Source organism: Dipodomys spectabilis, unplaced genomic scaffold (genome assembly GCF_019054845.1).
Source record: "Dipodomys spectabilis isolate Male_0828 unplaced genomic scaffold, ASM1905484v1 ptg000071l, whole genome shotgun sequence".
Classification (NCBI taxonomy): domain Eukaryota; kingdom Metazoa; phylum Chordata; class Mammalia; order Rodentia; family Heteromyidae; genus Dipodomys; species Dipodomys spectabilis.
The window spans coordinates 7,417,237-7,431,721 of NW_024870748.1; the positions used below are offsets into that span (position 1 = coordinate 7,417,237).

At 40.2% G+C, this 14,485-nt stretch overlaps 1 protein-coding gene across 1 annotated transcript; it reads left to right on the top strand.

The window, feature by feature from the left end:
* The first annotated feature begins 853 nt into the window (after positions 1–853).
* On the top strand, positions 854–12,276 carry Rbmx2 (RNA binding motif protein X-linked 2). Its single transcript, XM_042682446.1, has 6 exons — positions 854–943; positions 1,160–1,275; positions 2,573–2,624; positions 7,304–7,433; positions 9,789–9,966; positions 11,023–12,276. Exons 1-6 carry the CDS (start codon positions 939–941, stop codon positions 11,514–11,516), a joined length of 975 nt encoding a protein of 324 aa, XP_042538380.1. The 5' UTR covers positions 854–938; the 3' UTR covers positions 11,517–12,276.
* Positions 12,277–14,485: the final 2,209 nt, after the last annotated feature.

The window sequence follows — 14,485 nt, forward strand, 5'->3', positions numbered from 1 at the left end:
TAATAAAAAAGTAAGTGCACCTAAAGTGTAAAGCATTTGTATTCATACAAAACATTAATGGGAAAATTAGAATAAAATTGTTTGTACTTCAAAAAAAAAAAAAAGAAAGGGGATACAATTACATGGGCAAGGTGATGAGTACATTTCTTATCACGCATTGTTGCCTCCTCCTTTGTTTCCCCTTCCTATCCCTTCCCATAACCTCTCTGTACGGTATTTTTACAATAAAAAATTTAAAAAATAATCCTCCTTTCAAATAATAAATACAGAAACTTCAGCTGAAAAAAAAGGGGGGGAATAGTGTCGGCGAGAGTAATAGGTGTGATCTGGATACATTGGAAATGTCACAATGAAACGTCCTTCATACAAGTCTTGTATGCTGATTAAAAAAAAAGAAAACGAAAAAAATGGAATGAGATTTTATCCATTTCATGAGGGAAGTTGTGAGGGCGAAGAGACAATATATTATAAAACAATCAGCTCATACTGCAGAGCAGGGCAGCTTTAATAAGTGCGCGTAGGAGGATGGCAGTGAGGGTAAAGGGGCGGGGCCTTATGTTAAACGACGGCTGGCCCAGTCACAAAAGGCGTTCTATCTTCTTTCACAACACATTTAGAACGAAACCGGTCAGTGGTAGGCATTCATCCAGGAGCCGCGGGGCTGGGAAAGGCCCTTGCTGATTCCTTTGCCGCACATCCCGAGACGGTTACCATGGAACCTAGGAAAGAGCTGCCTCGAGAAGAGAAAACAGCGCGAAGCCTGTTAGAAGCCTGTTAGAGTTTCGGTTAGAAGTAGGCGTCACCTCCGGCACGGCTGACACTTCCGGTGTGCTGGCAGCCAAAACCAATCCGCGCTTTGCGGGGTTGCGCCTGCGACGCCAGCAACGCAAAGCTCCACCCGGAAGTGAATTCCTGGATGTCGAGCTCAAACCGCTACCATGAAGTAAGGAGTAACGTCCGCTCTAATTATCGGGGGAAGGGAACTGAAGAAGGGATCAGCAGCGGAGGGAAGCCTTCCCGGGGCTGATGTTATATAACGTCCTCGGAGAACAAAAATTGGGAAAATATAGGTGGCTGCAATGCTGAGTTTTGCTTCCCTCAATTCTGACGCGAACCAGCTCATCTGATCAGTTTTTCCCCTTTTCTCTCCTCCGCGCAGCCCTTTAACTAAGGTGAAGCTTATCAACGAGCTGAATGAGCGAGAGGTCCAACTTGGAGTGGCTGATAAAGTGTCCTGGCACTCAGAGTACAAGGATAGCGCTTGGATCTTTCTGGGTGAGGCCCTTATCTATTTCTAGCAGGAATGCTCACTCGTATTTTCTGATATATATTGTCGGTCGTGGGGCCTGAATTCTGGGCCTGGGTGCTGTCCCTCAGCTCTTCAGCTCAAGGCTGGCGCTCTACCATTTGAGCCACAGCACCACTTCCGGTTTTCTGGTGGTTAATTGGAGATGAGTCTCAAGGACTTTCCTACTTTCCTGCCCGGGCTGGCTTTGAATTGCAAGCCTCATACCTCAACCTCCTGAGTAGCTAGGTTTCCTACCATGAGCCACCGACCCCGGGCGTCTTTTCTGATGTTTTAAGGCCTTGATCCATCTCTTCCTCCTCATCTCTCATTTTAATCACCTATCTGCTTTTGAATACATTTATCCTATCTTTTCCTGACCGTTCTTTACTGTCCCTCTTAGTGCTTCTGACTGTATTTGTAATTCATGTACTAACGCTTTTGCCACCTGGGTTCTAACAGACCATTATGCCTCTCTCACTTCCACCCATTTCACAGCTAAGGAAACTTGAGACTCAGACAGGTTAGCAAACTCCTTAAGGTCACATAGCTAGCAAATACAATAGCTAGGAATATGGGATTCTAAAACTACTGGTCTTAGACACTGTCCTTTATTCCTAATAACTGCTGTAATTCCTGTTCCCTAAAAATTTATTTTTCCCATTTAATTAGCCCTTTTTTTCCTCTCCATTACTATTACCATTTGTACATTCACTTTGTGTCACAACCAATAATACTAGAATTTAATGAGTTTGACTATCAGATATTGTGGTAAGCACTACATACATACATACATACACACACACAAACACACACACACATACACATATATATTTAATGAGAACAAACCTGTGAGGCAAATACACTAATATTCCCATTTTACAGTTGAGGACACAAATGGGGAGAGGGGGGATTATTTCCTATGAAGTGCTTAACAGTTGTCTTTATCACTTTTACCTTGTGTTTAAGTGAGGTTAATAATGACATATTTATGCTGTAAATTTTTGTGGAAGTAGTTTTGTTACAGATACTATTTGTTTTAACCATAGAACTTTGGATGTCAGAAAGATGGAAGGATTAGATTAGTTTGGTCAATGGTGACCCCATCCTTTCCACTCAGAGATAAATGCTATTTTTGTGTGTGTGTGTGTGTGTGTGATCTGCTGATACTCACATGCAATCAGACTACTTTTTGTGAGGGCAAGGACATTTCCTGGCCAAGTTCATTGTACATAGCAAATACTTTGCTACTGTTTGAATTGTGGTGTGATTTTTTTTTTCTTTTAGGAGGGCTTCCTTATGAACTGACTGAAGGAGACATCATCTGTGTGTTCTCACAGTAAGTCTCCTTTCATTTCCTGTCACATGGATCAATAGTATTCTGTTGCTTCTGTGCTTCATTGTTGGCATCAAAGAGCCATTTAAATCCTAGATTGAATGGCATTCCTGTATGAGGAGGGCTAGAACTTTTACTATAGTCTTGATAATTTCTGTGATAAGGTTCTATAACATGAGTATGTGGAAGGTACTAGAATTTGAATAATTTAGAGGTTGTCTTGGTGATTTTGTTCTGTTACTTTTTTTTTTGTCCCAGTCATGGGGCTTGAACTTGGGGCCTGAGCACTGTCTGTAAGCTTTTGTGCTCAAGGCTACTGTTGTACTGCTTGAGTTATAGCTCCACTTCTGGCTTTTTGGTGGTTAATTGGAGATAAGAATCTTATGGACTTTCCTACCCAGGCTGACTTTGAGCTGGGATTACAAATGAGAGCTAGCAGATCCCAGCCTGTTAGGTGTTTTTTTTTTTTGTTTGTTTGTTTGTTTTGTCACTCATGGGACTTGAACTCTGGGTCTGGGCAATGTCCCTGAGCTATTTATCTCAAGACGAATGCTCTACCACTAGAGTCACAGCGCCACTTCTGGTTTTCTGGTGGTTAATTGGAAATAGTCTCCCGGACTTTCCTGCCCAGGCTGGCTTTGAACCGTGATTCTCAGATGTCAGCCTACTGAGTAGCTAGGATTACTGGCCTGAGCCACCGGTGCCCAGCCTATTTGTTACTTTTTAAGGCCCTTATTTAGTCTGAGCTTACGGTGAAACAGACTAAAACTCTCAGGAAGTTATCATGTTGGCCCATAACAAGAAAGTCTATATGATTCTTATCTACAATTAACCACTAAAAAGCCAGAAGTGGAGCTGTGGCCCAAGTGGTAGAGCACTAACCTTTTTGTTAAAATAAAGCTCAGAGACAGCATCCAGGCCCTGAGTTCAAGCCCCAGGACAGGCACAAAAAATGTGTTGGTCATGTACCTCCTCCTTCCTCTCTTTAGATGGAAAAATCTCAAATGATAATTGGATCAGAAAGCTCTAGAAATCTAGTACTTGAAGCAGCAGCTAGATTTGACAGAGCAGCAGGACAAGAAGTAACTGAAGGGAGCACATGCTCACAGCCCTATTTTATATTAAGATGTTAGATTTGAGGCTGAGGTATATATGTGATTGTGTAACATAGCTATCACTTTCTATTTTATTTTTGTGAGTCCTGGGGCTTGAACTTAGGGCCTGGGCACTGCACCCAGGCTGCTTTTGCTCAAGGCTAGTGCTCTACCACTTGAGCCAGAGCGCCACTCTGGCTTTTTCTGTTTATATGGTACTGAGGAATTGAACCCAAGGCCTCATGCATGCTAGGCAAGCACTTTACCACTAAGCCACATTTCAAGCCTTTCTATTTTATTTTTATAAATTTATTTTTATTTGTTTATTTTTTTTGGCCAGTCCTGGGGCCTGAACTCAAGGCCATGGCACTGTCCCTGAGCTTCTTTTGCCAAGGCTAAAACTCTACTACTGGAGCCACAGCACCACTTCTGGCTTTTTCTGTTTATGTGGTAGTAAGAAATTGAACCCAGGGCTTCATGCATTCTAGTCAAGCACTCTATCTACCACTAAGCCATATTCCTAGCCCTATAAATTTATTTTTAATATATAAAACTTTAGCTTATCTGGAATTTATCTTTTATAAGGAGTACTAAATTAATTTCCACTTTGATCTTTATTTAAAGCCCTTATACATTTATTTCATTAGATTTATTTCTTCTAATATATATTTATATGTATATATACATACATACACACACATATATATGTATACATATACATATATCTATATATATAGAGAGAGAGACAGAGAGACAGACGGAGAGAGTTTATATGTCAGTCCTGTGGCTTGAACAGAATTAGAGTTCAGATGCTATCCTTTAGCTTTTCACTTGAGGCTAGTGCTCTGCCACTTGAGTCATAGCTTCACTTCTAGCTTTTTAGTGGTTAATTGGAGATAACAGTCTCACAGACTTTCCTGCTTTGGCTGGCTTTGAACCGTGATCCTCAGATCTCAGCCTCCTGAGTAGCTAGGATTACAGACATGAGCCACCAGCATCCAACCTTGTTCTTTTTTTTACACAAACAAAACTATTTACTTTTTAATTTTTTCTAGTACTGCATTTGGAACTCTTAGCTTTGAGCTTACTGTGAAGCTCTACCTGTTGAGCCACACCTCCAGCTCAGCCTTTTTGCTGGTTTTTATTTTTTGTCAGTAATGGGACTTGAACTCTGGGCCTGGACCCTATCCCTCAGCTCTTCAGCTCAAGGCAAGCATTCTATGCTGGTTATTTTGAGAATGGAGTTTCATGGATTTTTTTTTGCCCGGGCTGGCTTTCAACCTTGATTCTTTGGATTTCAGCCTACTGAATAGCTAGGATTACAGCTGTGAGCCAGTGGTGCCTGATAACAAAAAAAATTCTTCCCTCCCTTCATCCCTCCCTCCCTCCCTCCCTCCCTTCCTTCCTTCCTTCCTTCCTTCCCTGGTCCTGGGGCTTGAACTTTCAGCCTGGATGCTGTCTCTTAGCTTTTGTGCTCAAGGCTAGTACTCTGTCACTTGAGCCACAGTTCCACATCTGGCTCTTTTTGTACTTTATTGGAGATAGAGTCTTACAGACTTCCTTGCTAAAGCTAGCTTTGAACTACAATCCTGAGATCTCAGCTTCCTGAGTGGCTAGGATTACAAGTGTGAGCCACTGATGCCTGGCAACAATAAAATTCTTTAAGTCTAAAACTTGCCTGAGTATGGCATTAGCCACCTCCCACAAATTTTTCTATGTATCTATCTCCATTTTGTTCTTTTCTCATCAGTCTACTCCTTTTTGTATGGTTTTGTTTTGCTTTTATTGGTGATGGAGATTTAACTCAGGGCCTTGGCAATGTCCCTGAGCTCTTTTGCTCAAGACTAGCATTCTACCACTTTGAGCCACACCTCCAAGAGTGGTTAACTTGTGATAGTCTCATGGGGACTTTTCTGCCCAGGTTGGCTTTGAACCATGATCCTCAGATTTCAACCACCTGTGTAGCTAGGATTACAGGCATCAACCACTGGTGCCTGACATCTACTACTAATTTTTTCTTTATTTTTTTATTTTGTTTTTTACTTTCATTTAATCATTTTCTGGGAGAGTAGATTTCAAGTTCTAGTTAGTAGCATAATGTTGTTCAACTTATTAAAATTATTTCCAGCTTTATAACTTTGTGATTAGAAAATAAAGACTAGACTAGTCTGATGTATGGAGTTAATTTTAGTTTATTTTGAGACTTCTATAGTTAATTTTAATATACATCTCATGAATTCTTGAAAAGCTACCATCTCCTTGCAGGATTCAATGGTATTTATATATCTACTAGTTTTGATAATAGTTAATAGAATTACTGTTAGGTAATTATGTTTGTGTTTATATTACACATTTCATCTTCCTCTGATTTTAGTTCTATCAACTTTTGTGTGTTATAAACTTACAAAGATGTTTAAATCTCGTATAGCTTTTTATTCTTTTTGTATTTCTAATCTTTTAAAACAGAACTAGAGTTTAAACTCAGGGACTTAATATTTGCTAGGCAGGTGCTCTACTATTTGAGCTGTTCTCCCAGTCCTTTTTTGCTTTAGATAATTTTTGCTCAAGGTGTCATAATTTTGCTCAGGCTACCCTGGACCTTGATTCTCCTGACTCTGCCTCCAGCATAGCTAGGATGATAGTCTGGTTCCACTATGCCCAGCTTTTATGGTTGAGATGGGGTCTCTTGAACTTTTTGCCTGGACTAGCCTCCAAGGGTGATCTGCCTAATCTTGGCTTCTCAATTACATAGGATTACAAGCATGAACTGAGGCTTGAATTCAGGATCTCACTCTTTCCCTTCACCCCTGGTGCTGTGCCACTTAACCCACAGTTCCATTTCTGGCTTTTTCCAGTGTTAACTAGAAAAGAATCTCTTACATGTGTCTTCCTTGCTCCCAACTGTGATTCTTAGATGTTACCTTCCTGAGTAGCTATGATTAAAGGCATGAGTCATGGGTACCTGGTTTGTATCTATCCTCTTTTTTTTGCCAGTCCTGGGGCTTGAACTCAAGGCCTCAGCACTGTACCTGAGCTTCTTTTGCTCAAGGCTAGTCCTCTACCACTTGAGCCAGAGTGCCAGTTTGACCTTTTTCTGTTTATGTGGTACTGAGAAATTGAACCCAGGGCTCATGCATGCTAAGTAAGCACTCTACTAAGCCACATTCCCAGCCCTCTAAATAGTTTTTTTTTGTTGTTGTTGTTGGTTGTGGGGCTTGAAATCTGGGCTTGGGCGCTGTCCCTGTGCCTTCAGCTCAAGGCGAGCACTGTACCACTTGAGCCACAGCACCACTTCAGTTTTCTAGTGGTTTATTGAAGATAAAAGTCTCATGGACTTTCCTGTCAGGGCTGGCTTTGAACTGTGATCCTCAGATCTCAGCCTCCTGAATAGCTAGGATTACAGGCATGAACCTGTTACACATTTTTAGTTGGATATTCTTGGTATATCATTGTTTGTCTTACTTTCAGCTGTTCTGTGACATCTGTTGTAGATGTGTCTTCTATACAGACTTTATTTAAATTCTGTTATTCAGTCTGAAAGTTGTTGCATTTTAAATTAATAATTTCTTACTCTTGTAAAAAAAACAGATATGGGGAGGTTGTTAACATTAATCTTGTTCGAGATAAGAAGACTGGAAAATCAAAAGGATTTTGTTTCTTGTGTTATGAAGACCAGAGGAGTACAATTCTGGCCGTTGACAATTTTAATGGGATCAAGGTATGTGTGCTTATTAACCAGGATTTTCATTTTTTTATTTTTAGAAATACTATTTTATTCATACTCCTGTGTGAAAAAATAGGTAAAACTATCACATTTATATACATACTGAAAACAGGATTCAGTAACAAGTCATATTTAGATTCTATAAAGAACAATCGTTAAACAGTCATTGGTTATAGAGAGCACAGTAGGAAGAAAAGAGTAAGCTATAATTTTCCTTTTCATGAAAGAGAAGCACCCTCTGAAAAAAAAACTCATTAGTGACATATATCTACACTGCAAAGTAAATATATATATAAAGTTAGTGATTGCACTGATTTTATTCCTTTTACTAAGCCATTTTATCTTCTCACACTCAATGCAAATAAAACACAACGGAAGAAAAATATGTCCTTGTTATTCACGATAAGAAGGTCTGCTGTGCCCTTGCAGTCTGGGAGTCCTGTATGATAGAGAGCACTCAATGGCTCACGTGGACCAATGCACCATTTTGATTATGATCCACTGAACAGGATCCCATTCATATGTGGTGACTGCACTAACTCCACAGGAGCTGTGAGAGACTGAACCAGTTCAGATTATCCCCATTACAGGATTTTCATTTTTTTAAAGACTGTTAAATTTTTTTTGTCAGTCATTGGGCTTGAACTCAGGGCCTGGGCCTTTCTCTGCAATTAACCAGGAGTTGACTGGACTTATGCTATTTTGTCTCATACCCACAGGTCAGTTCAGTGTATTGTTAGGGCTGCAGAGGTGCCAAGATATATTGGAAAGGAAGTAATTCTGCAGAACGTGATGCTTTTCCCTATCTGTCTCTACCATCCAGTTCTCTACCACCTTTCATTCTCAGCAGTTACCCCTTATCTCTAGTGCAGTACAAAACAAGATTAGCCACCACTTATTTTAACATAGTATCCTAGAACTTGGGCTTCTTATTCAGGTCTTGTTGGCCTAGGACATAACCATGTTGTCTGAAATATGACTCCAGAGACCTAGAATTTGGCCTTGGAAATTCTCTAGTTAAAGTCTAATGAACAATCATACAAAAGTAAATCATTCTGAAATTTTTAAGGGAGTCAGCAGTCATAGGAGGGAAGTTTGGAAAAACAGTTTGAAAATGAGGTAGAGGATGGGTGACAAAAGCTTCTCAGGCTTAAAGGGAAGAATATGTCTGCTCTTATAATGGAACAATAAAAACACATCTTATATTTCAGATGTTTGGATGGTGAAGTAATGTCTTTTTCTACTTGAAAATAGATTGGTTTTAAGTCAAAAGTTCATTTTATTGTTGTTTACCTGGGGAGTAGTGGTTCACAGCATGAGTAATATGAGCGAATGATCCAGTATGGTATTGGTAGTATTAGGTGAGGGCTAAAGGAGAAAGAAAATGATACGTTAAAAAATTATTTTCCAAATCCACGCACCAGTGGCTTATGCCTGTAAATCCTCAGGAGGTTGAGATCTGAGGAACATGGTTTGGAGCTAACCCAGGCGAGAAGGTCCATGAGACTCTTATTTCCAATTAATCACCAAAAAAGCTGGAAGTGATGCTGTGTCTCCATTGGTAGAGCACTAGCCTTGCACAAAAAGAAGCTCAAGGACAGTGCCTAGGCCCTGAGTTCAAGCTCCAGGACCAGCAAAAAAAATTCGAACTATTTGGTGTGACTTTGTATACTCCTTATTACTTTGTAAAGAAAGTACCTGTGTAGTATTGTTAGATTTCAGAAATTCCATTTGGCTTTCTCAAAGCATGCTTCTGGTTAATTATGGATAATTGTTTCTTAAATTCTAATAGACTTACTTAATGCTTGTGCTTTGGGGAAGCATTTCTTTGCCTTTTTTTGTTTTTGTTTTTTGTTTTTTGGTCATGAGACTTTAACTCAGTACCTGGGTGCTGTCCCTAAATTTTTTGTGCTCAAGGAAATCACTCTACCACTTTGAGCCACAACTACGCTTCTAGTTTTTTTTTGGTGATTGATTGGAGGTAAGATTCTTATGGATTTTCTTGCCTGTGTTGTTTGAACCATGATCCTCTGATCTCAGCCTCCTGAGTGGCTAGGATTATAGGCATGAGCCACCAATGCCCAACCCTTGTCTTTTTTTTTCTTACCTCACATCAAACAAAACCAATGAGGCTTTTGTTTTAGCTGCCCTAGGTCACATGTGACTGCTCAAGTGCTATTATTAACATATATATGCATGTCCTATGACCCACCAGTTGAGCAGAACTGATTTTGGATTTTTTTTAATGGTTTTCCCAGAAACAGAATCAAGGAGGTAGGGGCCATGGTTCTCCATAATTGGAGTTCAGATAGTTTGATATGAGGGCTGAAGCATTATCTGTCTTATTAGATCAAGGGAAGAACTATCCGTGTGGACCATGTAGCAAATTATCGGGTTCCTAAAAGCTCAGATGACCTGGATGATGTCACCAAACAGCTCCAGGAGAAGGGCTGTGGGGCTACTACCCCCTCCTCGAGTTCATCTGATGACTCTGAAGATGACAACGCCATAAAAAATATTCAGAAAGGTAAAGTGTTAAGATTCAAGAAAGGATTCTGAATAGTCTTAGTGTCTGCTCTCTCTGTTCCTGGATTTGGATAACCAGATCTTGGTGTTATTGGAGTTTACACTCAAGGTCTCATGTTTGCTATGTTGGGACAATACTGCTGAGCCACACCTCCAGTCAAGGAATTTTTATTTTATTTTATTATTATCATTAAGTAGTTGTACAAAGGAATTGCCATTTAACAAAGCAGTTTACAAACATAGCATTGTTTTGCCATATACCAACTATACACAAATAGATTTGAAATGTGAAGTACAATATCACATATATCACAAGAACACCTAAGCAAGAGAGTGAGGGAGAAACATTTCATGAAACAAGAAAGATCACACACACAGAAATACTCAGTTCCAAAGATAAGGAAAGAGGAAGTATCTAAGAAAGACTAGCTGGTCAGAAGTGTTTTCCCATTCTCCCAAATAGATACCTTGAAGTATTAACACTTGTTATGTGATTGTGTTTGGAAAAAGTCTTTAAAGAGATAATTCTGGAAGGAATTGTCTTATATAACAACTTGACATATCAGGCGAGACAGATGTTCAAGTTGGCTTCTTGGAGGGATTTTCCTGGAGATATCTCCTGTGACTGCTGTATGCTGCTGCCACGGATAGTTTTTCTTACGCACATTCCCCATCTGCTAGTGTTTGAACATTTTGAAAGTGTAATACTTTGGTTTGATGTAATGTTCTTAGAGGAGAAAAGAACTGTTTTGTGACTGCCAGTCCTGGGGTTTGAACTCAGGCCTTGGGCACTGTCTCTGAATTTTTTAGCTCAAGGCTAGTGCTCTACCACTTGAGCTACAGCTCCATTTCTGACTTTTTAAATGGTTAATTAGAGATACAAGTCTCATAGACTTTCTTACATGGGCAGGCTTTGAACTGTGATCCTTAGATCTCAGCCTTCTCAGTAGCTAGGGCTACTGAATGGCATGAGCCACTGGTGCCTGGCAAGAAAAGAACTTTTTAAAAGGGAGTTATTTCTGTTTTTTGTTATTGATTGTCCCCTTTTTGTTTTCAGATATAAAAGAAAAACAGAAAAGTAAGAAAGACAAAGAGAAGACTGTACGGGAGGTTCAAGCAGAGCAAATATCTTCATCTCCCAGAAGCAAAACAATAAAGGTAAAGGATGCACATGGAGCTAAGAAGTACAGCAGCAAGAGCTCAGAGAGAGGTGAGAAGGCTGAGTCCAGAGAAGGCCGGAAGCATCATTCAGACACTCCTGAGGTCCGGACTTCCTACCGTGGTGGAACAGAGGATCCAGAGAGGGAGCCAAAGAAGGAGAAGTCCAAGCATGAGCACAAGTCCTCAAGCAGGAGAGAGGGAAGAGACGACAAGAACAGGGATAGGGATAGAGGGCGAAGCTCAGATGCACATTTTAGCCGGCGCAGTGGGCATTCTGAAGGACGGAGTCACAGAAGTAGAAGTAGGAGCCGAGATAAGCACCATAGGTATAAGGACCAGCCTTCCCGAGAATGGGAGCTCTCCAATCCAAGTGACCGCAGGCATTACTGAAGCCTGTTTCAGCTGCCCAGTTGATTGGAAAAATTGTGTTTTAAAAAAAGTGGTCAGATTCTATTCTCCTAGTAAAAATTATTCATATAGATATATGTGAAATGTGTGGGAATGAATTTTTTTATCATTGCATAGTAGCATTATTGAGAAGACTAGGATTTTAATAACCAGATATTGCTAGACTTTTTAGCATAGTCTATTGTCCCTGGGAATATGCCTGGTATTTAGCATTGTATGTGTTCAAATTTTTGGTTTATAAACATGGCCCTTAAGCCCATAGATCTCAATTTAAGATGAAGTTGCCAGGAAATAGAAAATAGTTGATAATTCTGGAATTCTAATCTAGATGTCAAGAACCTAGTATTGTAGGAACTTTCTAACTGATAGGCAGATCTACAGGTTAGGTACATGTGGGTCAGTGGATTCAGACAACTTCATAGGGCTGTGACAGGATAATTAAAATTGGCTAGTTTCCTCCCCAAACCCCTTGAAAACAATTTTAAAAGGTCTTCTCATTTTTTATTTTCATTTTGCTTTGAGTTTTGAAGGGATTACATGTACCTCTGCATTTTTCATTGCTGCTTACTTATTCACTTATTTGTATTGAGAATTTTATTTAACACCAAATTATCCACTTGAGCAATTCAGTGGTATTTGTTATACTCAGTTTTGGACAACCATCTACTGTTCCAGAATATATCATCCCAAGATGAAACACTATCCATTAAACTAATTTCTCCTCCTTGTTACTGGAAACCTTCCAGTGTGCTTTCTATTTTTGTGAGTTTATCCATTTTGGGTACTTGTGGAACCATTTAATAGTGGCTTAATTTTCTTTTTTCTGCAGGGCCTGGGGCTTGAACTCTGGGCTTGAGTGCTGTCCTTGAGCTTCTTTTGCTCAAGGCCATAGTACCACTTCCGGCTTTTTGAAGTAGTTTACTGGAGATAAGAGTTTCAAGGAGTTTCCTGCCCAGGATGGCTTTGAACCTTGATCCTGAGAGCTTAGCTTCCCTAGTAGCTAGGATTACAGGTGTGAGCCACCAGCACCCGTCTAATAGTGGCTTTTTATGACTGGTTTCTTCCACATAGTGTGCTTTCAAGGTTTGTCTATATTGTAGTATGTGTCAATTTTACTTTTTATGAGTGTGTAATATCTCATCGTATGGGTATATCTCTTTTTTATAGATGGCCAGTTGGCTTGTTTGTAACTTTTGGTTAGTCAGCTTCCTTTTTGTGTGCAACACATACTGGACTTATTTTTGGGCTTAGTCTACTTTTTTTGGTGGTACTGTAGTTTGAAGTCAGGGCCTGGTACTTGCTCAGAGGTGCTCTACTAGTTGAGCCATGCTCCCTGCCCTTTTTGGGTTCATTTCCTAGATAAGGTCTTACATTTTTGCCTAACCTAGCCTTGGACCACAATCTGCCTGCACATGCAGTTTGGAAATAACCATGGGGCAGATCATGAGGCCCATTTGAATCATATTGAGGCAGCCTTTGAGTTATTGCTTGGCCTTCATAAGCCTGTAGTCTAATGAGGACCATGATGAGGCCACTATTCCCTAGGCATCAGTCAACTTAAATCGAGTCTAGTATTCTTTGAATATCTGGGCTTTCTTTTTCTCAGTGTTCATATATCCAAGTAAGTGGCTTTGAAGGAAGTGCTGGGCATGCTATCACATAATCACTATTGTCTTTCTTCCTAGAAATCCAGCCACTTCCTTCCAGATCTGAAAATGGGCCAAAGTCTGGGAGTTGAGCAAGAAATTAGGGTTTTTTATTGGGGGAGCCGCCCTCAGATTTCCATTACATGGTTTCTTAGCCAGGAGATAATGAGCCAACACCCTTGTTGGCTAAGTTATTCCAGCCATCTCCTTTCTCTTTGTGGGCCTCTTGCACGTAGAATTTTCATACTTCTGAATTAATACACCTTGGAAGACCATTCTCCTCCCAGGTTATTGCCAAGGAAATCTTTTAGCAGTTGGACTGAAGATGGAAGAACCTCTGTACCTGGGGCTCTTCATGTCCTATACTCCCCTTATAAGGATATCCAGAATTCCATCTCATCATGGCCTGTTTTCCTTGACTATCCACCATCAGCTTTATTAGTGCCAATTTGTCTTCTCTGAAGAGCAAATGTTAAAATGGAATTCGATTTACAAGAGATTGGCTAGGGAAAACACCCATGAGGGAAGTGAGGACAGAGCCAGGAGTCTACATGCAGGTCTAACCCCTGGAGAGATGAGGGAGGGAATACAAGAAGGGTAAGCAGGAAAAGATAGACTGTGTGATATAGTTCTGGGGCTTTTCCAGCAAAGAAAATACTCTTAGGAGAGATCATGCACCCTAGGCCCTGAGTAACCCTTCACATTCTCTGTGAATATCTTAGACTGCAAGGGTTATTGTGCGTGTGCACACACTCACGTGTGCATGTATGTGTGTGTGCACACGCATGTGTGTGCACGTGCACGTATATGTGCATGCAGTTATTAAGGAGATCAAAGTATCATAGACTTTCTTAACTGGGATGGCTTTGAACTGTATTCTTCAGCTCTCAGCCACCTGAGTATCCATGATAATAGACATGAACCACTGGCAACCAGCTTATAATTTTATGCTTTATATTTAAGTACATGATACAATTTGAGTTAATTTTATATAAAGTGTGAGATTTAGGTTGAGTCTCATTTTTTTTATTGCCTAGGAATGTTCATTTGCTTCATTACTTTTTTAATGCCGGTTTTGGGACTTGAACTCAGGGCCTGGGCACTTCGCTTTATTTTTTTTTCCTTGAGGTTAGCATTCTACACTTGAGCCACTGCTTTACTTCCGGCTTTTTAGTGGTGATTTGGAGGTAAGAGTCTCATAGGGTCTTGCTTAGACTGGCTTCAAATTGTAATGATCAGATCTCAGTCTCCTGAGTAGCTAGCCTTGAGCAACTGGCATCCAGCTAAGGGTTATCATCCTAATAC

What these genes read in the sequence shown, in the direction of transcription:
- Rbmx2 (XM_042682446.1), top strand. An exon ending in TAGCGCTTGGATCTTTCTGG is followed by an intron (nt 1,276 to 2,572) that starts GTGAGGCCCTTA and finishes TTTTTCTTTTAG; the next exon opens with GAGGGCTTCCTTATGAACTG. An exon ending in ACAATTTTAATGGGATCAAG is followed by an intron (nt 7,434 to 9,788) that starts GTATGTGTGCTT and finishes CTGTCTTATTAG; the next exon opens with ATCAAGGGAAGAACTATCCG.